Source organism: Scophthalmus maximus, chromosome 3, assembly GCF_022379125.1.
Source record: "Scophthalmus maximus strain ysfricsl-2021 chromosome 3, ASM2237912v1, whole genome shotgun sequence".
Lineage (NCBI taxonomy): Eukaryota > Metazoa > Chordata > Actinopteri > Pleuronectiformes > Scophthalmidae > Scophthalmus > Scophthalmus maximus.
In genome coordinates this window covers 8061002-8086833 of record NC_061517.1, presented here as the reverse complement: position 1 = coordinate 8086833, position 25832 = coordinate 8061002, and the positions used below count along the sequence as shown (strand labels likewise).

At 43.8% G+C, this 25832-nt stretch overlaps 1 protein-coding gene and 1 long non-coding RNA gene across 3 annotated transcripts; one reads left to right on the top strand and one right to left on the bottom strand.

The window, feature by feature from the left end:
• Positions 1-527: 527 nt before the first annotated feature.
• Positions 528-3703, bottom strand: LOC118317186. Of its 2 annotated transcripts, none has more exons than XR_007030505.1 (3): positions 3468-3703; positions 2492-2644; positions 528-2093 (listed from the first exon to the last, which is right to left on the bottom strand). It is a non-coding gene; the product is annotated as an uncharacterized LOC118317186 (long non-coding RNA). The 2 variants fall into 2 exon arrangements; XR_007030506.1 differs by lacking the exon at positions 3468-3703 and having other exon boundaries at positions 528-1884; positions 2000-2093; positions 2492-2939.
• On the top strand, positions 3111-25832 carry LOC118317185 (fibulin-2). The gene is made up of 17 exons (XM_035645661.2): positions 3111-3248; positions 5391-6857; positions 12854-12968; positions 13398-13527; positions 15242-15443; positions 16090-16308; positions 17021-17131; positions 17683-17784; positions 18635-18766; positions 20753-20890; positions 22084-22224; positions 22396-22524; positions 23112-23237; positions 23654-23770; positions 23868-23996; positions 24297-24420; positions 24698-25832. Exons 2-17 carry the CDS (start codon positions 5495-5497, stop codon positions 25053-25055), a joined length of 3636 nt encoding a protein of 1211 aa, XP_035501554.2. The 5' UTR covers positions 3111-3248; positions 5391-5494; the 3' UTR covers positions 25056-25832.

Sequence of the window (25832 nt, the reverse complement as noted above, 5' to 3'; positions counted from 1 at the left end):
AAACGATCGCCATGGTACAACTAAGACTCAGATAAAGCTGCAGATGTCCAGAGGGTTTTGACTTGGACCATTTTCTCTGCAATCTGGTGAACTTCATGGAGGATAATGTTTGTTTTTTTTAATTCATTAGTAGTCTGTTTTTAAATAATCAATTACAACGTTTGGACAATTTAATCCACTTAAATCAGAAAATTCCCCCTGAGAATTAATATACCATTTCACTTACAGATTAGCTTGGTCTGCATAAAGTAAAAACAGGGGGAAGCCTACAGAGCTGCAGTAAGTATTAAATCCCTTCACACGATCTACTATGCAAATCCCACGGTAAAGGCATTTGGTGGATAGAGGTGAGTGGGTTTGTGTTTGCAGCTCTGTGCATTCGTGATCATGGACCGTGGAGGTGTAATCTTGTCAAAGCGCTTCCATTTGTACCACATTTAACTACCCATTATTCGCAACCCAAAGAGGTTTGCCGGTCATTTGAAATTACACTACTAATAGCACACTTTAGACATTAGATGGTCTTAACTCATTTTATTGATGTCACAACATATGTGAACCAGAATTGAACATCTGACTGTTTCACAGCAGAACCTGAAGCTGTTGCACCATGGAGCTGCGTCCCTCAGACGGCAGGCCATTTAACTACAGCCTGGAGAGTGTTTACAAGGCAGGTGGGGAGTCACTTTCACCACATTACATTCGGTTCTTAATTTCCCATGGTGTAGCCTCCCACAGAGTCACAGTGCCGTGTCTTTGCTGGTTAACTTTGAAGACTTCCTCTCTTTACTTTACTCTCATTTACCTGCAGCGGGGCAATGGCAGAAAACCCATTCAAGTCTTTGAAAAATCTAAGTCATTTAGAAAAGCAAAGGCTGCTTGTTTGCCATTTGGGAGGTTTGTTACTGCAGAACACCATCATTAGACTGATAAAAAAAGAATCGTCTGGCGCTTCACATTTGCGTGTACTTGTTGCTGGGATCCGCTGATATGTAACAATGCTGTAATGGGATGACGTGTAAGAAGGATTCCACACTTTAGTCCTTGCAAAATTACTCATGGAACGAACAGACTGAGGTTTACAACATGTCAATTTAGATCAGCTCACACACACCACCTCTGAGATCTAAGAACGGTTACAACAAACGCTATTTCCACCTGTTTAAACAAAGACCGAAGAGCAGGACAATGTATCACACAATGGACAGATAACCTGCTGCATTAGCAAGACAATGATGTCACAATCACAATCAATTTGAATGAAAACGCTGAAGATTATTAGGGCTGTGCACGCATCAAAAGAACTGAGGCAAGAATGACTTCACTCTGCCTGGAGAACAAATAATAAACACTGTGTATCTAAACTTTAAACTTTAATTCAATATTCCTAGTGTGAAATAGAGAAAGCGCCCATTAGGTAGATTATTATGAGGCAGGATTGCAGTCTGCGGACTTGGGCAATTACTAGTGGCATAAGTCACCATTCAAACATGCATGAATGAGAAATTACAACAGTGTGGGGTGCAATTACCTCTCCCAAACCAGTGCGTGTCAGATGACATTATCTCGCAGGCTGAGAGCCATTACTGCACCGAGGCTTTCTTGCCCCGGCGGAGTAAGACGAGGTCAACTACTGTGGAGGGAACAGGCCATTTGGTCTCTGCCGGCAACATTAGGACATCTCTCCGGACCCCGGGGGGCCTCAAGTGTCGTAAACCTACAAGGCACGAGGCACTTAAAGGATTCATTTCTGAGTTTTAGTACAGAGATGACTTTGTTGTGTGTTGAAAGCGTGTACTTTGAGAACTGAAAGCAGCATCCATGGTTGATGAAGTGACAATACTTCTGAAGTGGTTAATTGCCAAGTCTTCCAGCGACGCATTACTGCAGGTGGCAATGGGTAACGTGTGTTATGTAATCTTTGTCATTTGTACAACAGCTGTGGAACAAAGGCTCATGTCATGTTTTAATCCCTTTGATGGTGATTTCAGTTGCTTACCATTCCTAAGGGTCGGCCGCTGACGGGGGCTGCTTGGGTGGATTTTGGGCTTCATAGCGGAGCAGGGCTGCAAGGACAAGTGAGGGCAACTTCCCTGGAGGATGAGACAGTTACAGGGGCCACTTAGTTTATGTGTCCAGGCTATACACAAATGAAATACTACAATCAATAAAGATGGGTTACTATGGATTCTGACAGAGTTCCGCAGGTCACATTATGGTAGATGTAGACATTAGATGGTCTGTTATCAAAGGTCGGTGGTTAAGTAGTGCATGCGTCTGCATCTCCTGTTTTTATATTTGATTTACACGGTCACACAAATGAATGAAACAGGGATAACTTTTTAGCATGGATTTGGAATTAGTTGAGAGATAAATATTTAACTCAATCTGGACAGACATTTCGGGACCTTCACGGCGTGGGACTTGTGCAGTTGTGCATGAATGTGATGATAATGAAGAGAAAGAGCTAATAATGTGGCCACTGACTCACCTCTGTCATTGATTAGTCAAGGGAGACCCCTGAGACAAAGTGGCCGGTGGCCCCTGTGCCCCTTCTGTCTGTCTGATCACTCTACTCACTCACCCACCGAGGCAGCTGCTATTCTCCTCACCGGCGTCTCAATGGAGAAGATCAAGAAGAAAACTGAAAGATTAGGAAAAGATCAAATCCACTGTAGTCTGTTCAGAAGAGGCAGTTGTTTCATTAGTTACAGCTGTTTTACAATGAATCCACCCAAAGCGCTCTGTGGACAAAGATCACAGACATGATGTGATGCCTATAATGCTTGTGTGAGCTCGGTTCATTAGTGACCTGTTGCTATCTCTAAGTCAAACTGGCGATCTGTGAATCTGTAGATTTAGGGTCAAACACCAATAATTGTGGTCATTCAATGTGTACAAACATCAGTGAAAATTCTGTTTTTTTGTGCTATTGTAGTAATCTTAAAAGACTGAGTCACTCTCTTAGGGATCATCAGAGTAATTCTCTTAGATAGGCCACATGGCAACGCAGATTTTTCCAATGACGTCGCCACATGTGAAGTCATTTCTCGTATTCCGGGTGATTATCTTTCAGAAAGAGAGAACAAGAGTCATTTCGAAAGCGTTGGAAGTCATTTAATGGAGGTTCGTCCCGCCCTCCCCCTCTCCGAGAGGACGCTCCCTGCCTCCCAAGTCCGAGTCCGCGCACCAACTTTACGCACGAGTTTTCCTCGGGAACACAGCGGCACTGAGACCTGAGACACAAGGTAGGAACCACGACTTCTATACATGAGAGGAGAAAGTCAAACAAACTGGACGACATGGGGACAAAGGGACAAATATTGAGATTGTACGCTCTGTGTATTCTGTTTAATCATATTTCTGATCTCGGATCATAACTGTTTGAGTGATATCTTAAGTCTGGTGTTTGCCGTTGTAATGAAACGGGGGGACTTAATTCCTGGATGTCCAATGTGAACCAATACCATTATGAAGTTCAAATGTTGAAGTCACACGAAAAGGCTGAGTCCTGTTCGACACGCCGTGAAATCATGTAGTGGTTTGAACGTGCGCACTTTTCTCTCTTCAATGAAATTAGCGAGTCCGTCTCTTAATTCCTCGAAATATTCTTGCACCGACGTCTCAGCGTCTTTTCTCGCTCGCTGATGTTTGAGTACGTGCTCGAGGACTGCGTCGGCACGTGTGTGTGTGTGCGTGCGCGCGCGTGCGCGCCACAGTGAGCAAAAGGATAAAGGTCATTGTTTTTGTCCCCTGGGATGGCAGAGCACAGTGTCCAAACACTTCGCAGGACATAACCTGAACTGATAGCGGAACAAACAACCCAGCAGACCACTTTTGCTTCACAGAAAACAGACCCGTCCGGTTCTTAAAAGGTTCATCCAGACCAGACTCACCGTCATCCCATCAGATTCCATCGGATCAACCTACAGTAGCAACACTCTCTGTGTTTTCCCTTTCACTTGCAGTGAATGTTGTAGCCTGACAGTTTGTATTTTGGTGCTTTAGGCCTGAGTGCAAACACTGTTACGGCACCATAGCAAAAAGACTGCGAGATCTGGTGTAATGATTTTGTGCCCACAGCACACAAAGACTTCGCTGATTCCCCTAAATTGAGCGGCGGTGCACTTTGAGTTGTTCTGTGGCTTTGCCTGGATTATGAGAGAAGACGGAGCTACAGATGTTACATTTATTTTTGATGACCTCTAGACCATGCTGGCCACCTCTTGATTTTATTTTTACTCTAAAATTGATGCACATCATTTTTACTGAGCAAATCTGTTGGAAATAGATTCCCCCTATTTTCAAAGCACCGCGAGGCAGATTCACTTGACAAAAGTCACACGCCTGATGTTGAAGCAGGATTTCCATACTTCCATACATACAAGAATACAAGCATGGACTGTTTCTATTGAAGAAAAAGTGATCTGTAAACAGCTGCCCCTCTTTTGGTGGGAATCTATTCCAAGGACGAAGAGTTTAGGATGTGTTCGGGGGAAAACGTGATAACGCAAGAGGCTGTGGGAAGGGAAAATGATAAGAAACATTTCAGAAAGAAAAGTCTAGTTTGTCATGCAGATTTTAAACTAATCTCTAATCCTTAGCGTGTAATGCATCAGTCTCTCCCAGTTGGCGCGAATACAGGCAATGAGGAAAAACAGGAAAAGTAAAATAGAAAACATCTGTTTTTTAATATTCTTTTGTATTCAAAGTCACATCTCTTACTCACAGGATCAGGCCTTTCATTCTGAGTGCGTGTGAACTGTAAAGGTTACAGAAATACTTTGTACTATTTTATACATCATTATATATCATATTTGGATACAAAACTTCTGTTAAATCATACAAAATTATTTGTTATATTATTTTTGCAAGAGCACATGAATCAGTCTCTGCTCCACCAATTAATTTTCACAATGGACTCAAGTGATTGTACAGTAACTGCACAACCGATTCTGGGGAAGCAGACAATCTTATGAGAATGAACATGCTGCAAATTGATAACCTATACAAGCAGTTCTCTGCACAACACAATCAACACAGTTTTCCTATGGCAAAGTATAACATTGTCCTAGATGGGAGGGTTTGTTATTCCATCACTGTTTTTTCAACAACTGACAATTTTGTTGGGTTATTATTGTACATATTTCCCTCAGTCAGTCTGACATTTTGCCAAATTTCCGTGTGCAATCGAAAATAAATCACCGCTTTCATTCCCTGTGGTGCGAAAAAAAGAGAAGCCATGGAAAAATGTACATTTGGCAGGTGGTCAAATTAAAGCAGACAGGTTGTTAAGTTAAATCGTGTGTTTTTGAGAATATCTGTGAAGGAAAAAGTAAAATAATCATCAGTTGTCATGCTGAATCATTAACCACTGTTTACCTTCACAGGCTGACAGAAGTTACTTTTCACCTGGAATCAAGCAAAGCCTGAAGAGAAGCTTACTTTGAGAAACTCACTTGGGAGATTTCATTGTTGTACTATTTTATTCAAAATGAACATTCAGAAGACAACGTTGTTTTTATGTTGGGTGATTCTGTGCATGGACATCTGTCTAAGCCAGAGAGACTGCACAGGTGTGGACTGTCCTGTTCCTCAGAACTGCATTCAGTCGGTTTTAGAGACGGGTGCCTGCTGTCCCACCTGTACACAGAAGGGCTGCAGCTGTGAGGGTTACCAGTACTACGACTGCATCCAAGCAGGCTTCAGGAAAGGGAAAGTCCCAGAGGGGGAATCTTACTTTGTGGATTTCGGAAGCACCGAATGCTCCTGTCCCCAGGGAGGGGGGAAAATAAGCTGTCATTTTATTCCGTGCCCTGATATTACCCCCAACTGCATTGAGATTTTACAACCTGCGGACGGATGCATGCAGTGTGGGCGAATTGGCTGCGCCCATGGCAGCAAGAAATATGAAGCAGGACACTCCTTCCAGATGGACCAGTGCCAGGTTTGCCACTGTCCAAATGAAGGTGGAAGGTTAATGTGTTTACCTGTCCCTGGCTGTGACCCTCGTGGGGTTAATAAGCCCACGAGGGCTACGACCATTGAAAACAACAACCCCTTGAGAGCCATCAGCAGTCGTCACGACGGCCAAAAGACAAGTCCCGTAGAACCCTTTTCCAAGCTGGCGATGGGAAACACTCTACCACTGTATAAGCAAGACCCACCCAGTTTTGGCACAGAGGATTATGACTATACACTGGCAGAGCCAACATCTGCCACAATCCAAGATCTGGCCCCACCGCTGGAATCTACTACAGCACCACCAGCTTACCCAGAGTCAAGCTCCACTTCCTTCGGCGCCCATGATGACAGGAGAAATGAGACGAGAGGAAAAGACAAAAACCCAAATCCAGCGACGAGCAGTGAGGATGAAGTCACACGTAACGTTGATCCAACCACTCAGACCAGTAAATCAACATGGTTAACAACTGCAGCCACACAGAGAGTGACCACAGAGAACCACGGGCAGCCGCGGGAAGTTGGTGACAGGACCATTAGACATAACAGTGACAGAAACAGAGAGGTGCAGGACACTTTTAAAGACGCAGCACACACCACTGTCCATGCTGACAAGGCAGGCAGGCACTTGGGCCATCACAAACGTAGTCAAGGCAGTCACAGTCACACCACAAGTCATGGCGGCTCCCCTTCTGCAGGTCATAAGGGACAAGAACAAGACTCAGTGGAGCACGGGCCGACGCTCAGTAGAGAGGAGCAGGGCTCATACCCCACAGTCCGGTTCAGTCCCACCAACAGATCTCCAGTCCGGATGATAGAGGACGGTGAGCAGCCTCGGAGACAGTCCCAGACCCTCCACAACTACCAGTCTCAGGATGAGGAGGGAGACACACAAGGTACGTTTGCATATTACAGGGACTTTTATACAATCCTGACCATTTATGATCATAACTCACGTTGTTGAATTAAACCACTGAAAGCAGGTGAATGTAAAAGAACCATAAAGTGTTTTGATTCATTCAGCAGCTTCGTCAAAATACCAAATATGATTGTTTATTGGTGAGCATAATGTCAATGTTACTTTTTCAAAAGACATCTTCCCTTGCCTCCTCTCACATCCTGTCTCTTGAGGAGCAATTCGTCATCACTCTATTCAAGGTGGCAGTGTTCCAGGAAAAACAATTGTCTAGGGAAAGTCTGTTTTCCCTGGATAGTATTTATCTACCTTACTGGAGAAAATGACTATACTTAGTATGTATTAATTGTCATGCAGTCAAGTTGAGAGATTTTGATATTTATTCCTCTAGAGTTCTGTTAAAAACAGATAATACTGGTGAGACTGGTCCCCCATTTACATTATTGTGTTTCTAATATGTCTAATAAATCCTTAAAGAGCAGCAAATTATCCCCATACTTTTCTCCTCATTCCAAATGTCACATTCTGGTTATATACAACATATTCAGAAAATCTTCCTCTTTTATCTCATACAGTGCCATATAATAATCCATTTTTGTTGTTTTAGCTTTAATGAAAAAGATAATAATTCCATCATACACCATCATAATTCCACTTTAATCTAGAGCCCTAAGGCACGATGTAGTCTCTGGTACTTTCTTATAATGATCCAAATTATGACTGAGTGAAATGTCTTAGCCTTGTCATTTTTTATCCTCACTTCAGTGAATGAAATACAAAAAAAATAAGTTCAGGATTCTGAGGATGCTTTCCTACTAAAGTAGCGGTGTTTTGTCGAGCAAACCACAATCCGGGGCAGTGTAGTTAACCTACTTCACAACGCTATGATTGTTGTTGAGACCTGTCAGGACTTTTCTGTCCTTTCAGCACCTGGCCACCATCGGTATGTATAGTATATGCTGAATGTATATGTGAGGTATTTCTGTGGGCGTGAACTTCAGAGGTACCCGTCAAGTTAATTTACCGGCGTCGAGTTAAGAGAAAATAGGTTAGAAACTGACATTTAGTTAAAGAGGACCTCAGACTTGGGGACGTCTGTATAGAAACTCTTATTTATTCTGGGAAATATGTATTTGCTTTGACAGACATCTTCAAAGGTTTTCCACACCATCCACCATAAATGCATTAGGATGAAGTCCAGCTATTCAGTGGAAAATTGTAGCTTCATGGTAGAGAGTTTGAGTATAGGATGTTTTTTTCCTCTCTCCGGGGATGATGATCTATCTGGTCAGGCAACTCAGTTTGCAGGGTGGAATGACACTGTCAGGGTTCACTGGTGAAGGTCATTGGACAGAGTGAAGCTCTCCAACGCAGTGACATGTTGTCGCACAGGAAAGGCCCAGCTGATAAGGGCCTTGAGTAGTGGCTGTTATCACTGCCATTAGCTGAGCATGTCATTTGAAGAGGAAGAAAGAAGGCATGATATCGAGCACACAACCATTTTAACTAAATACAAAAGAGTCTGCTTTTGCTGTGGAACACAGCTCAAGATAAATGTTTTTTCTTTCAGTCAATAACTCCCAACCTCTCTCTCTTGCTCTCCAACCAAACGCAGTGTGTGCTCAGAGGGGGGATGGGATTGTTTAGGCTTTCTGATGCTGGGCTGGACCGGGTATAGGATTTCTTGGGGGTTGTACCTGTGAGCGGCATAATACCCATGTGATGAATGAAGCCACTGTTGTGGCTTGATTGCCAGACGCTACTCACTGCTCCCTCATGAGCCGGTGTGATTACCCGTCTCCCGCGAGGCCGCTGGTTTCCCAATCTTCCTAGTAATCACCACATCTTAGGAACACCTCCACGCATGTTACCTCCCTTCCTACTTAACCCAACACCAACCATAATGTTGAAGTGAACTGGAAGAAGATAAAGTTGATACAACACATGGCTGAAGCATAATTATCATCATGAGCATTTGTTTTTATCAACGGCACTGTCACAGCATGCTGCAGATGGGAGTGGGCTGAGGAGATGTATAATTTGCCTCAGGATGAAAAGGAGGGTGAATTCCCAAGCGAGGGGCCAATGTGAGAGTTCACTCCTCCTGCACCACTACTGTGGCTATCAGTTCGAAGAACATAGCTCACTCTGGTTAATTTAGGGTGCCTTCCAGGTCATTTCCAGGAAATTTGTCAGTACTCCCATCTGCAACATGTCCTTACTAAAAAAAAAACGCCTGATCCACATGTCACCCGCGCTTATAAATAACAAAACATCTGCTCCAGAAGCAGGAAAACACTCATAAAAAAGACCCACTGTGTAAGTAGAGGGAGATTTGAGTTAAATTGTAACACAAAAACAGATTTGCCTCCTGCACTCTTCTAATGGCATCCAGGCAAAGTGCAGCTGTTTCCAAACTTACAATACGAGCAGTCACTCATGTCTGGTCCACCAAATATGAAATACAGTAAACCTTTCATAGGAAAAGTTATACTCATATTTATGCTTCATTCATATAATGATTTCTAATGCAGAAAACACTTGATTCTAATGGGACTCATGAAACTTGAAAACTGCCAATTAGGTGATATTGTTCTTCAAGTCCAAAATCAGTGTTTGGATGGATTTCCTCTGGCAAGAAATTAGCAAATTTCCTGTGTTCTGCTGTGTGAACAGACCATGGAATATATAAAGAATAATGAGGCAATGGGAGTCAGATTCAATTTTTAAGACTGTGGAGGATAATTGGTCAGAGGCGCGCAGTGGAATATACTTTAACATTTATACTATGCAAAAAAAGGTATTGCACATGTTGAGTAGCAGAAGCTTTATCAAACATCACAAGGGCGTGCCTGCTTGGGTGTTTCAAGAACATGGAGCATCTTTAGGAAACAAAAACAACAGTATAACACGCAAGAGTTCAATGTAGCATTAGAGACAAGTACTAACAGTGTGTGTTACAGTGTTTCATTCAGGTTATCTAACCACAAAGAGATGTAACTGAAATGGATGTTGCTCTTGCAAACCATCAAAGACTGCGGCAAGCCTTCGGGGCTTGCCTAAACCATAACCCCACTTAAGTCAAAAAAGAAAAAATGTGGATGACACGATTTATCGGCTTACAGTCTCAGTTGTCAATAATTGAAACCTGAACCGGCCATTTTGGAAATGAAGTCATGGTGATAGCAGGAGAGGCCTCCTGGTTATGTCACAGCCAGCTGTTCTCGGGCAGTGATTATGTGTTTCAGAAGACACGATATCTCTGATGAGGGTGCTCATGTTGAAGGTGAGAAGAACATGGTGTCACTCCCTCCTGCAGACACACACACACACATGCACACATACACAGACACACACACACACACACACGCACGCACACACGCACGCACGCACACACACACACACACACACATTCTTCTGAGCTCTCAGCATCAATCATCATGTTCAACCTCATGAGTTTGTGCGTCGGGGACCCTCGGCTTGTGCTGTTGTTCACATTGTTGGTCCTGTTCTTCTCCAGCCCACCTGTATGGTAAATCACTGCCAAGCCCACAAAAGAGAAGACACATGAGCCTTGATTAGTGGCAGCACACACGCCTCCAGACATGTTGAGAGTTGCCCCTCTTTTTCGGTTGTTATTCTAGTTCCATGTTTTCAGAGGGGGGGATGTCGCCAGTTTTTTGGATATGACACGAGCAGAGCATCTGGCGTTAATGCTAGCCTAATGGACAGATATAATGATAGGTCTGCTCCCCGGCCACATTTCAAGTGTATATTTTAGATCCCCAGGCACAATAAACTTGGCTAATTGTTGCTATATAGGCTTCAGAGAGGGTCTGTCAGAGAGACGGGAAGAGAGATCTGGTTAGACTCATATATATAACTCAGCCAAAATGGTTTATCATAGATTTCATCCCCAGTAGCTAATTTGATGAAACATAATCTCCCTCCAAAGTAACGTCATTCACCAAATACTTTGTCAACATAATCATAATTATGAACTGCATGTACTTAAACTCTGTATACATCCAACATTCTGGATGGACACATGGAGCAAATTTGTGTCATCATAATGACGAGGGAAATGATTCCACCTGGAGAAAATGAATGGCAAGCGAACGAAGGCGGATGAATAATTGTGCTCTCTGTCTTTTAATGTACACTCGGGCTCAAAGGGACTTGTTTAACTCCACGGCTGGCAACAACGCTGTAGTTATATAAAAGAGTCATTGTGCCTTTTCAAGGTTTAGATTTTCTCATTTCTCATCCTTTAAATTAAGCACGCTGGAGCTGTCATGTGCTCGCTCCGGAGCAACCGCATTGATCTTAAGATGCATAGGTAAGTCGAGGAGAGGTATTTCAACGAAAATAAATGTGGAGGTTTAAATGCGAGAATGATCTCGGGCACTCTCCGACCCTCTCTGTGCTGAGCCTCATCTAATTTGGCGTGTATAGTGGCGTACGAGGCGCTATAGGGATGCCAGTGTCAGTCGGTCCTGTCCTGAATTGACATGAAATTTAGTCTTTCATGTTCGCCAGAAAATGAAGTCTACTTACTTTGTTGATCTTCTCCTCTAGTGCCAACATGAGGTTGACATTTTTGGTTGTGAGCTGAATGTCACCCCAGCTACTGAAGGAATGTGCTACATGCATTCATGTCCCCCTCAGGATGAGTTATAATAACTTTCAACTTTCCCTCAACTTTTTATCTAGTGCCGTCATCGACAATACGGTACTGTGCATGCGTATTGGCACGTCTCATGGAATTCTGAAGACGGCGGACAATCAACTTAAAATCTCTTGTATTTTCTTTGATTTTACACTTTAGCAGCATTTAGATGCTGCGTTTAACTTCGATTGGGTGAGGGGTAAGGATTCATTTTCCTTGCAGACTCAAGTGAACATCAAAAGACAACTTTTTCATGACCTATCAAAATTAAAAATATATTGGTTTCAAAACCAAATATTCACTACATCATCATAACGTCAACGTAGGTACCTCTAGTCTTTTGTGTTTCCGCCACATTTAAATATCTGCCACTGTCAGAGGAAAGGAAAATATGAATCTGCTGTAGGGACCTCTTATTGTGTTTGTGCCCCAACAACAGAGCTCAACAAAGTCCAAAGCTTCTAGCATGTGAGCAGTCCAAAGCTTAAAACATTATTCATAAAAGAGCAAACTTCATTATTTTGAGGTAATAAAATAAATGAAATTAGCCCAGTGGTGGCCATTGTCATCATATAAAGCGTACAATAAAAACAAATTCAGGGTTACATCGTGTTTCTGAAGTTAACGTTTAAATGCTCAACACACTCAATAACAGTGACATTTGTGTTTGGTGTAGGTCTTGATGAAGGAATATTCTTTCCTTTGTGGTGTGACTTTCTGTGTAGTGATGGATGTCATGAGTTGTGTCTTCTACAGTAGCACAGGAGCCACAAATCAAAGCTGGTATGCGCTGCCCTGTTATTGAGGGAACACGTATATATTTACGCCCTTAACTGGATAATGTGTTTTTTTGCTCTGTCTGCTCCTTGACCCAGTTGGAAATGAAGTGCTAATGTGTTACTCCTTCACTCTGCTCCAGCTCTGATTAACAAAAAAGGGACATTTTTCTCTGAAGGTAATTTTTATAGAATCTTGTGTTTCATACCTCTGCCTGCCAATGAAAGTGAGAGCAGAGTCAAGGAGTCGGAAAAAGAGAAACACAGGTTGCACTTGTTATTCTCAGCATGCACTTAAACCAGCTCTAAGTCTGTGAGACAAGTGTTCAACGGAGGATGAGATTTGGTTGCACTTATATTGTGTAACCAGATTTGACACCATCTTGCTGATGGGATTTTCTGATGGTGTAACCCAACCATCCTGTTCCAGGTGAATTTGCATTGTAACCGTTATATCATGTGATTCCTCTGAAACGCTGGCTTTACTGCGTTGGGATAAATCCGGATCTGGGTGTTTGTGTTTCTCCGCAGTGTCTGCCAAAGAGCTGGTGAAGAGCTGCTGTGAGACGGGGGAGAAATGGGCCTCAACTAATGGTCACTGCAACAACATGGGGCCACTCACAAAAGATAGGCACTCCATCTGCTGGTAAGGCCATTATTAAGTGCCCATTCATATTGTTTATCTTAGTTCTCATCATGAATCCTCTTTCGTGGTCTTCAGCGGAACGGTAATCACTGTTAATCTAGTTGACTTGATTTAACTGGATATATTAGACAATATTGCAAAAGACACAATGACAATGAATTTTAATATTATGAGGTTATTACAAGGTTTTCTTGCCAGTTCAGTCACATTTAAGTTCACTTTCCTGTGGAAACACTGAATGGAGTATGGTGTGATAAGTAATTAGAATTTCAATTATAATTGTTCCTTTTTCATTTAATTCATAGAAACTCAGTCAGGTCAGTAGCAGCACTCGTGGGAAGAGCAGTCATCCCGGGCATTATTGTGGGGCCACAGCTGTAATCCAAACACTTCTGCACTTCTCTCTAATGTGTCCCCTTTCTCTGCCAGGACTGCCCAACAACAGTGCTGCCACGGTTCCCTGAGAGAAAGCCGGTGTTTGGCTGGAATTAATGCAGCCAGAGCAGGAAGTATGTGTGAAGAGGATGCCAGCGATAAATGTGGGATCGATCCGTATAAAGCAAGTATCAATGAAAAGATACCAAGGCAAAGGGTCGAACAGAGTTCACTGGGTTCACAGTCAAACTTAATGACATTGTAAATTTCTAATTGAGCCTAATGCAGTCAGAACTAGATCACATACCTCCGCCAAGGCCCAACAGTCCCTTTAAATTCAGTCAAGCAGCACCAAATTACACACACTCATAGATATCAGTCCCCTATATATGCCTGATTTGTTTTCATCAATGTCCATGAATTATTCCCGGGGGAAATTGAAATTGAATGGGTTCTTTCTTGGCCCATGTCCCATCCTTCTACCAAGTTTTGTTGAATCCTGCGTTATCCTGCTGATGAACCAACCAATCACCGACCAAACAAACAAACAAACAAACAAACAAACAAACGGACAGGGGTGAAAACATAACCACCTTGGCGGAGAATTATATTCATCAGCATAGAATTGAAATCATGTGTCGTGGTATTAGTCTGCAGCCAGACTCGCTGTAGCGTTTGAGTAGCTTTATTCTACATATCTCCTCTGAGGATTACTGCTGTGGTTTTAATTCTCTGTTATTTAATCACCTTATTTAATTTAGACAAAATGATTTAAGCCTAATTACAGCTGAAGATTCCCAAAGTCCTAATGCTTCACTGTGTCTTCAAAGCAGACCTCAGCATTTGGAATTGTCAGATGTCTGGCCTCTTCTTGAAATTGTGGAAACACGGATGGATGATTGATGTGGTAAAGCAGTGGCAGTGGGGCACAGGAGTCGGGACATGGTGACTGCGTAAGGCTGCAGTGTTCGTCATGAATCTGAAAGCCACAGGTCAGATTTGCCATCTGACCTGTGTGTTGAAGGATACTTACTCACCTGCTCAGAGGCCCCTGAGCAGTACGGGGTCATTATTGACTCTATGCTGCAGTGCAGGTGTTAAATATTGGCTTTCACCACCTTTCCGTGGGACCCCTGTAGATTTAGTAACACTATGCCATCTACTACCACGCTACATCACAGCGGCCATTACTTCAGTTTTATGTTTCACTATGCCCCATGTACTCTCAGAGGTGATCCTCCTGAGAGCAACAGGGAAACGGAGCGAGAAGCTGCGAGCAAGGGAACCGTTGAAGACAGTGAACGATAATATTTGGAGCTAGTAATATTTACCATATTCTCCATCTTGATTTGATGTGTTGCCATGCTATCATCTGCCATAAAGTATAGCTTGGAATGATTCCAAATTACAGAAGTCAGCCTCACGATGGTGCTAAAGGAAAGGTCACCAAGCGGATCATCAAAGTCATTATGATTGATGGTCTGAGAACCAAATTAGTTAAATTAATCCATCCATCACACTAATCCATCCAATATTAATACATTTCAGTGACAGACATGTCAGCGCCATGGTGGCACCAGAGGAAAACCAGGGGATCACCAAAGTCAGCCAGCTCTCTCCCCTGCAGACAACACTATTTGTGTTTCACATCTTTATAATAGTTGCTGAGATATTTTAGGCTGGAAGAGGGGAGGGATCAATCGACAGACCAGCAATGCCATCCAGAGCCATGCCTCAAGTATGGCAAAAGAAAAATAACGCGAAAAAACAAACCTTGCAAACAGTGTGTGTAGGGTTTTTACAAAAATATTTTTAAAATCTTTTTCCAATAGCAGCAGTCTCTCTAAAGACGTACATGACCCATGACTAAGTGTTACGACTGACTGTATGACCGGCAGGAGTGCTGTGGCTGCTGCTCACTGGGGCTGCAGTTTCGGAGAGAGGGACATCCCTGCGTGGCCCACCAGTACCTGGGTTACCACTGCAGACATGTCTTTCTAAACTGCTGCAAGGGGGAGGAGGACATGGCCGGCCATCAAGACGGCTGGCACACTGTCCGAGAGAGGCCCACACAGGATTCAAGTCCACCCCCTGAAAAAGGTATCGTCAACAGATATCCGCACTCACAAATGCACAATCTTGTTTCATGGTAAGGAATGGGATGTTGTTGGGTTGGGGGGGGGGGGATGTGATGCACACCGTTGCACTTCCACTGAGAAGTACCAAAGACAATCAATTTTCTTTATACTAGCTGTTAAAAGGAAGCAAAGTTCACCCCTCTACTGTAAATCTACTTCTGTTTCAGTAAACCACTCTTCTGCTTAAAGAACTCTTGTACTGATTCAGTTTTGCGGCTTTTAAAGGAGACGTATAATGCCCACATTTAGGTTCATGATTTTAATTTGGGCCACTTCCAGTGAATGTAGGAAGTGTTTACCTAGCTTTGTTTGGGTGCTCACCAGACTAGCCGATAGGCGATATCACCGTGTTACGGAAGCATTGGCCGGATTATTGGCGATAATCTGTGGTACTGTAAAAATATACATTTGAATATATAGCAAACAAGAAAATAAACCTTCCTTATCATTTCAGCCGTTGTGTCTGCCCTGTAATTGCAATATGTAAACTGTTTTCCTCTGGGGAAAATGATGAAACTATTTTCAGCTTTTTACGCAGTCATTCAATGTCATTATGCTGAACAGTTTTATTCCCTGTGAGAACATCAGTCCCTCTCTATGTGCTGTAGTGTCTGACAGCCTGTACCCTAAGGAGGCCTTCTCTATTGGCGTAGAGAGGGATGGGGGGAACGCAGTGGAGGGTCCTGTTGAGGTTGAGGACATGGATGAGTGTCTGATATATGAAGGCAACATCTGCCACCACAGATGTGTCAACACGCCAGGCTCTTTCCGCTGTGAGTGCTTCCCTGGATACGTGCTGCAAGAAGACGCTTTCACTTGTGCACAAGGTAAAGTGAAGACCACCCATCTCATTTCTTGACGGCAGTACACAGGAAAGCAACTATCTGTGCCATTTGCTCTTTGAAATATGATTTACAGTCGGCGCTCCTGGCAGGAACAGCGCATTTGGTCGTAATTTGTCTACACATTCACGGTGTATCATTTTCCTGGTCTCTTTGTGTTCCTTCCTGTCTCCAAGGCCTGATACTGCCTAATAATAGTTATTCTAATCACACACGAACATCCCTTTCCTGGAGTGACAGCAATGCTCAAATAATCGCATCTCTGTTGTAGTCAAGAAAAAATTACTGCTAAAGAAAAATCTAGCTTCCCTCAGTTTGAAAGTCATACTTCAAGTCATAGGTTTGCTCAGATACACAGCTCAGATATGTTTTCAGGGAAACGCTGCGTGAATTTTCTGCAGAGTACCAGATTTTAATCAACCCTGGCTTTCACCAACACAAGCCTGTCTCAACAGGATACTGATATCAGATGTCTCAGCAAATTACAGTCATGGGATGAGGCCCACTAATAAAACCAAATGTTTGTCTGCGGGCAACATTTTTCCCCGTCTCACCTCCATTGCTATTACAGCCTTAATCTTTAGCTGCGAGCCTTTTATCATTGAGTGGAGATGGTGTAAGTCTCGAACTCAGACGTCAGAGCGAGCAGAGGAGGAATTCTGGATTTACACTGATGAAATCCTTCGTGTTTCTGCAGAGACCCTGGACGAGGAGAACAGACTGAAGGAGGATGACAGAGCAGCAGCGGAGACGACATCGCCGCTTCCACCTCGGTCGCAGGCCACTGTCCCAGTCAACCCTTGTGAAGGTTAGAAACCCTTAATGAGGGGGGGGGGAGCTGCAGGGCTGACATCTCCGGATGCACACTTACATTCATCCTTACAACTTAATAAAACAGGAGCGTTCGTCTTGATGTAGCTGAATACGCTTTAAACAAGAAGCCGGCACAGGCCGATTCAGATTGACATTTTATTATTTCAAACTCGCCATTTCCATTAAACGTAATTGTGTTGCAAATGTCAAACACGAGCAGCGAGATGGTATCAAAGGTTAGTTTGCTTTCAGCATCAGCCTCTTCATATCATAATCTATGCATGGTCGCATCGTGTTTCTCTTGTTTGGTTTCCATGACACCAGGGTGGAGGACCACCACACTGTGGGCCAAAAGCAGGAAATACAATATAACCAGGTCAGGGATCAACCTGGAAAATAGGAAATGAGCAAATGGTAATACAGTAAATAGAGTTCTGTCTCCCATGCAGCACCACAAAGCTCTCCTCTCTTTCTCCCCATATGCTCGCGTGTTGAGTTGTAGCACAATATGTTTTCATTGACCTCACTGAACGGCGTTATTTCCAGGGAACGGCCCCTGTGAGCAACACTGCACCCCAGTGGGCGCGAGGCCACATTGTTCCTGCTCCCCAGGATTTACCCTGAGGGCCGACGGACGCTCCTGTGAAGGTAAGGAACTAAAACCTGGTTATCACGCAGGAAAGAAAATCTAACATCGAGCCAGGGTAGCATGTGGACATTTTGTGCAATCGTCTGATCCAGAAAACTGCCGTTGGATTTCGGCCCTCATTTCAGTGGAATTTGGTTCCAGCTGAGGAGACTTTCTTGGCGAGACTGTCTGCTACTGATCTGCCTCTCTCTCTCATCATCGCCTCTAGATTTGCAGAGGAGATACAGCCCTAATCCCCTTCACTCTCAGCAACACACTGAGCCACTGACAAAAAACATAAATGCGATATGTTCTTTTCGTTTTGCTCTTAAACTGAGTTTTCTACGCGAGGGATAATCTCAACTCTCCATCCATTATGACGACATATATCTCACCGTCTGCATACCACATATACCCTTTATTTTTTAAGCCACTCAGATCGGCTGAGTGCTGCGTGTTTTATCACGAGGCTGATCGACTACTGCTCCTTGTGTCTGAGCTGTCTCCTTGGGGAAAGATCTTTAAGTTGAGCCAAAACGGCTGGTCTGCCCCCCGCTCCACTGCGGCAGTGATACAGAGAGAGCTACACTCGGCGTGGTGACAAACTTCTCGTTGTGTGGATGTTACACCCAGTGGCCTTGCCCCCAATCTCTCTCCCAGAGGAAGGTCTGACCATCTCTCTTGTTAACACACACACACACACACACACACACACACACACACACACACGATGGCCCAGCTGACAGTTTGTTGCTACATCTCCGTGTCTGTTTTTTTCTAAACAAGCTCGTCCAGCATTTTCTGCGGCACACTTTTCCTTATTAATTCTGTGTTCTCCTTCTTCTCCTTCTTTTTTTCATAAACATCCAGACATAAATGAGTGTTTGTCCGCACACGCCTGCCAGCTGGATGAACGCTGCGTGAACACTGCAGGGAGTTATATCTGTCAGAGACTGATCTCCTGTCCCCCGGGATACCACATCAACAATTACATTTGTGAAGGTACGGCACTCACCTTATCAGCATTAGGCAGAATCAGTTAAGTATTCACTTTTACCCACAGTGTATATTCTGTTAGTGCCAGCAGGGGAGCGTTTGTATTACTGCATTTTCACAATGTAAGAGAAGCACATTGTTCAGGGAATAACAAGCGCTTTGACTACTGCGTGGTCAAAATTAGAATTTCTTTTTTAATTTTTCTCATCCAGTGATCATGTAATTTCACATGTGAGCGCACAAGACAAGAGGGAATAAAAGAAATATGACTCCAGAGAGCGATTTCCATGGTATTTGCTTGCTATTAACTCTCAGTATGTAGAGCTGCCTGGCTTGTCTGTATGGCTGGTGCGTGCCCAACTTTCAGCTGCAATAGTAAACTTCCCCAATACATCTCATTATTCAATGCACCATACATTGTTCCTGTTTAGAAGTCTCATTCATAAAGCCGAAGCAGTGTTCAGGAAGAAGCGACCCTAAGATGAGTTCGAGATGTGCCGCGTGCCGCCGCAGATGGGTTTTCTTTGGGCTCAGCCAAGAGGACTCTGCTAATTTGCAGCTCCTAGTGAACTTAAAGAATGTCCAATCAGGCAAAAGGAAAATTTAACGAGGAAGTATGTTTTAGGCCGCGAGCCTCCAAACAGCTGCCACTTCCGGCTGTCGGCATAAGTGGTGAGAGGAACTACATCTTATTGCTGTGCTACATTTTCATGGCTTTGTTTTCCTTTCGCCTCCTCTCACAAATGAAACCAAATCACCACACAGGAAAAAAAACTGAGTTGTCTTCCTCTCCCTCGACTGAATAGATGGACTCAGTTAAGACCAGGACCACTTAAGGTTGTGCAGCCTTAACTCAATACTCACTGTCTTTTTATCACAACAATGCACATACTAGCAAATGGTATTTTCCACTAATAGAAGGTTGTGTATATTTAATATGAATATAGTCTTATGTTATGGCCCACAGCTAACTCAACAACTTAAGGCAGCATTACACTTCCTGTTTACATTAAAACATATGTATGTATACGTTTATATTGAAATGTTTCTCAGTGTATATAGACCTTAATCTACAGGCCATATATAAGCCTGTAAATAAATCACAGAGAACAATAAACAGGCAAGGGTTCACAGGGTGAAATTGACACAGTGAGTTTACTCTTTGACCTTTGTAGGTTCCTTCTCGAGCTGCCAGTCTTCCACACGTTTATTCTGCTTCCCCGCTTTTTTCTCTCTGTCTCGCTCAGTCAGGTGTCAGGCTCACCCTCGCTCTTGCTGACTCTTGCCAGGCTTGTGTCAGGGGCGCGATGCTCAATCACTAGCTGCCCGGTAGAGACCTACCCTGTATCCGCAGGGCTCCTCGCCAGAGCTGGTTTTGGCCTCTGTGCAGCAATTATAGTGGTGAAATCCTGCGAACTTGCTCGAAAACATGCATTATGCACACACACACAAACATACGCAATGTGTTTTATGTTGATGTGTGAGGCTGCGATTTCCCTCCTCCTGTGGGGGGAGGATTGAGAGGAGGTGGATCCCTCAGCAGGCAGGTGTCAGAGGACTCAGGGGGGGGGGATACACTGGAGTGTTTGCTCACACACTGCACAGGAAGACAACTGCAGCTGATTTGTGCTGGTTTGACCCATTAGATGCATTAATCTTGTCGAAACTTCTACTTGAAACGGTGGTTCAGACCATTCTGTTATAACAAGAGTGATTAGCACAGATTAGTAATACAATTCTTTTACTCTTGACTAACCCCCGTGGCCTGGACAGGGACGGACAGCTTTAGGACAGATGAGAAGCAGCAGCAGTGAGGTACCAGCCACAATCTGCCATTTAACCACAGTGCCATCTAGTGGTGCACTGTGGTATTACATGTATGCATCATGCGGCATGCACCAAGTTAAGGCATAGTGGATTATTTGTGCCTTATTTACTGTTAATCACTTCTTCGGTCCTCATCAGCTCATTCATCAACCTTCCCCCCAACAGATATCGACGAGTGCACCCAGAGGAGCCATAACTGTGGCTTTGGCTTTGCGTGTGTCAATACTGAGGGCTCGTTCAGGTGCGACTCCAAAGCTCGCTGCTCCGTGGGCTTTAACCATGATGCACAGGGCAATTGTATAGGTAAGAGGAATCACTTTACCACTGATACGTTAATGTCTTTATTTATGTCCCTTACAGCAACGTTTGCAAAGGACTGAGAAACAAATGCATCGGTTCGTTCACTCAGTGATTGGATGACCTTTTTTTTCTTCTCACTGAAATTGTGCTGATACAGGAAATAAACTCATAAAGTGTTTGAAATATATACACATGTTAACACAACCGCAAACATAGATCTTTAATTTACTTTAACTAATTCACTAATTTGATCAAGAATTACTTTACAGCATTTAGCCACCTAGATCAACTTGTGCACACACACACAAAAGATTAATCATAAAAAATAAAAACTATCATAATAATGATGATGATAATGATAAAATATTGTGAATTACTAAACTTAAAAACACTGTGGTATTGCTCATAAAAAAATATAAACAACAATCTAAAAGGACTGGACCAAGGTTACACAACCTAAAAGAAATGCACTGGTAATAAGGACAAACAAAAAGCATATAGTAAAAGCAAAGTGTTTTGCATTGCAGTCAGTTTTATTTTTAGTTTTAGAGATTTCCTATATAATTTTTTTTTTTACCAAATATAAATGAGTGACCCAGGGCAGGCTCAAAAAAGAATAGAATTAGAATAGAAGAGAATCAAATTTCCCCACAGGTCAATCATGGTCTGTTTAGACTCATGGTGTTGCGCCACGCAGGTGAACCAGCGGGGCTGCAGTGACAGAGGGGTTAAATGCCACACAGACAGGAGATCAGAGAGGTTGCTGTTAGGGGCTGCGGAGGGGTGGATAAAAGCCAATCCTCTGTCCTCCTCCAGTACAAACTGATGCTATGGAATTAGCCCCCAGGGGCAGGAACTGGGGCATGTCGAGGCAGCCGACGCCACTGTAAAAGGAGGGTAAAAGAAATGCTCGGAGAAATGAGAAAAAATGGAGAAAAATGTCAGATACACACACACACACACACACACACACACACACACACACACACACACACAACAAAGTTATCCTGGAGGGGAATGCAACTGTGTGATGTGTGTACGCTTTGATATGTGTGGCAAAAGAGCTGCCCCCTGGTCTCTCATACACTGCCTTTGTGCCGCCGGGTCTTTCGTTTTCATCCGTCTTTCTTCACCTTTATCTCACTGCCTCCCTCTCTCTCTCTCTCTCTCTCTCTCTCTCTCTCTCTGTGTACCAGACATTGATGAGTGTGGTGCTTTGGCCCCGCCGTGCAGCGCAGCATTTAACTGCATCAACACAGCAGGCTCCTACATGTGCCACAGGAAGATCATATGTAGCCGTGGCTATCACTCCAGCCCCGATGGATCCCGATGTGTCGGTGAGATCTGTGGAGATGTGGAATCAGATTTCATACACAAAGTTCGGGGGCATTGTCTGCACTTTTATTTCCCTCATGGACCTGTATTTATTGTTTTCTCTAAGGACATCAGTGACTATGACAGTTTCTCATTGTCATCCTACTGATTTCCTTCTCACATGTGTCGTGTAGATGTGGATGAGTGTCAGAGCGGTCTGCATCGGTGTGGAGAGGGCCAGCTGTGCCACAATCTGCCTGGTTCCTATCGCTGTGAATGTCCAACAGGCTTTCAGTACGACTCGTTTAGGAAGACGTGTGTAGGTATGTTGGCCATCACACACGTCGTGTGAAGAAGTGCGCATGTAAAGTTTTAAAGGAAAGAAGGTGGAGCTTTTTTCTTTTTGTCTTTGAGCTACTCTGCTCTTCTTTCCTCCTTCCTTTCGCCTCACGCCACCGTTTTCTCTCCCGCTCCTACTGTCCGGCCGACCCTCTTCTTTGTCTGCCTGGTCTGCTGCTCCTGTTTATTATTCTGCGGCGGGAGAGCTGCTGCTGTTTTCTCAGCCTCTGCCGCTGCCTCCTGCAGGAGCAACAGGGCTACCAATCACGTCCGCTGCCGCAGAGACCTCTGCTGTGCCCCTGCTGCCGCCGCTGCTCTGTTTGTGATTCACTCTGTGTTGTGACTCTCATCATAATGGACTCCGCTCGAGTGTTTAGACTATCAGCAGGCAGCTGGTCCACTCGCACCACACTCTCATCGACGTGCACACAAACATGCGCAGGCATGCGCACGCATACACACTGGTGGTGCGCTTGGCTACACACGTGTACCGGTGCGCACATGGCTGCACACGCACACAAACGCAACACACACTGTGCGGAGGTATAATGACACTGCTTCTCCCTCTCAGATGTGGACGAGTGTTGGCGCTACCCGAGCCGTCTGTGTGCTCAGACCTGTGAGAACACCCCGGGCTCCTATGAATGTTCATGCACCTCTGGCTTCCGCTTATCCGGCGATGGCAAGACCTGTGAAGGTGTGTGTGGGTGGGTGTGTGTGTGTGTGTGTGCGTGTTAATGTCTGCTTCTGTGGGTGTGTGTGCATCACTGTGAGCATGTTGATGCATGTCATTTTATTTTTTTGTCAATTTGTGCATGAAAGTATGCCTGTAGGTGTGTGTGTGTGTGTGTGTGTGTGTGTGTGTGTGTGTGTGTGAGTGTGTGTGCGTGCATGAATTTTGCAGGTTCCTGTACAGTATATTGCTGAAGACACATGGTTGTTAGAGGAATAGCTGTGTTGTACTGTACATCGAGCCATGCCTTCAAGCGCAAACCAGTAAAAACATAAGTGGCTTAATAACAACATCTTTTTTTATATGTCGAGTTAAAACCATTGGAAATCCCTCCATCAAACGAATTGTGACAGTAATGAGCTCTAACCTTTAATCGCCAGATGTGAATGAGTGTTTGTCCAACCCGTGCAGTCAGGAGTGTGCCAACGTCTACGGTTCCTACCAGTGCTACTGCAGACAGGGCTACTACCTCATGGAGGACGGGCACACCTGTGAAGGTGCCGTACGCTCTGTCACACATCACACACCAGGCTTATATCTGGACCATTCCATGAATTCCTTTTCTTTTTTTTTTGCTTCCTCCTTGTCGCTCAGACATCGACGAGTGTTCCCAGAGCATCGGACACCTCTGCACCTACAAGTGTGTGAACGTCCCGGGCAGTTACCAGTGTGCGTGTCCAGAATCTGGCTACTCCATGTCTCCGAGTGGACGCTCCTGCAGAGGTGAAGCCCCACCTCCCAAAAGAAAAGAAACAAAACCAGGCACAATGCACTCTAGCTGCTTTATTGACAATTTTCCTCATTGAATTCTGCTATGAAACAGATTTTTTTTTAAAATGGCTCTGCGGCCATTCAACTCTACAGTGTTCGGTAATTATTGTGCTCAGATAAATATGATGGTTCTTGTACAATGGCTCAGTAATTATACAGTCTATTAAATTGTATTGGCCTAAAAGTATTGTCTCACAATTCCTCCTCTTCCAGGCAGTAAACCAGCACTTGTGCATTAACCGTGTGTTTTAGATATCGATGAGTGCACCACCGGGGCCCATAACTGCTCGCTGGCGGAGACCTGCTACAACATCCAGGGAGGATACCGCTGTCTCTCCCTCAGCTGTCCGCCGAACTACCGCAGAGTGTCGGACACGTGAGTTGGGACATCAAATTAAAAACCCTCACCAATGTCCATTAGGATAACTCGATTATCCGAGAGGTGGGATAATTCTATGAAGGATGGCATTTTTGGAGTTTTTCCCTCTTTAGTATTTCTACATAAGCATCTGTCTCGACATACCCTGCGTTTTAACTTTCAATCATTTAGGAGAAACAACTGTCCTTACAGCTTTAGGGATTATTATGGCATGAATCAGAATGAAAGCATTTTATTGTTGTTGTTGTTTTTACAACTTTGTTATGTAATGTAGGCGCTGTGAGCGGATCAGCTGTCCCAACTACCTGGAGTGTCAAAACTCGCCCCTGAGAATCACCTACTACTACCTCAGCTTCCAGTCCAACATCATCATCCCCGCTCAGATCTTCCGCATCGGACCCTCCCCTGCCTACTCTGGAGACAACGTCATCGTCAGCATCACACAGGGGAATGAGGAGAACTACTTCAGCACCAGGAAGCTGAATGCCTACACGGGCGCCGTGTACCTGCACCGGCAGGTGGAAGGTCCCAGAGATTTCCTGCTGAACGTGGAGATGAAGCTTTGGAGACAGGGGGCGTTCACCACGTTCCAGGCCAGGATCTATGTCTTCATCACAGCCAACCCACTCTAACAGCCGGAGCTGGTCAGTGGCCACTATGGACCTTAATACAGCTCATGAGGACATTTAACATCACTATTTAACAATGTCGTAATATGCCACCGGCGGCTGTGATTGGTTTGATTAGTTATTCTTACTCATGTCCAGTTTAAACCAATATTGAAACTTTGCTGTAGAGTAGTAATATGAATGTCTGTCATTTGTCAGGTTCTATTTCACTGCTACTTGAACTGCAAATAATAATTTCCGTGGCTGACAAAAAAACATTCAAAACACTTTCCTCATTTTCAAAGCTTTTTTGAAATTTGAATATAAAATAATACATATGGAGATACAAATATATTTATGATACTACGTACAAGAATGACATGTTGTTGTCATTGCATTGATGATCTTAACCACGTGTGAGTAAAATATAAAAAAAACGATAACAGACATCCTCTAGCTTCTTCCAGCTTTTTTGAGATATATATTTATCTTAGTTTTCTGCACCATCGTTGTGTTCTCAGATTGTGTGTAATATGAAAGACGATTGTGAAAGCAAGAGAAATTGTTTTGTAAAGTTTCATTACAGTGCCTGAGCAACTTTGCCTGTTTTCTTTTAACTTGCGCTGCTGTTTTTGTTTTGTCTTTGATGTGTTTCAAAACCTAATTTAACATTATTCTACATGGTGTTGTTTTTTATATATTCATGTAATCACACACATTATACAACAGATGGCTGTATCATATTTTCTATGCTAGATTCATAAGCATAAAAGTATTTTAGTAAAATATATAAAAACATCA

Coding starts and splice junctions, on each gene's coding strand:
- LOC118317185 (XM_035645661.2), top strand. CDS start 5,495: ATGAACATTCAGAAGACAACGTTGTTTTTATGTTGGGTGATTCTGTGC. Junction 15,444..16,089: donor AAGTCCACCCCCTGAAAAAG/GTATCGTCAACA, acceptor TATGTGCTGTAG/TGTCTGACAGCCTGTACCCT. Junction 17,785..18,634: donor CGACGGACGCTCCTGTGAAG/GTAAGGAACTAA, acceptor ATAAACATCCAG/ACATAAATGAGTGTTTGTCC.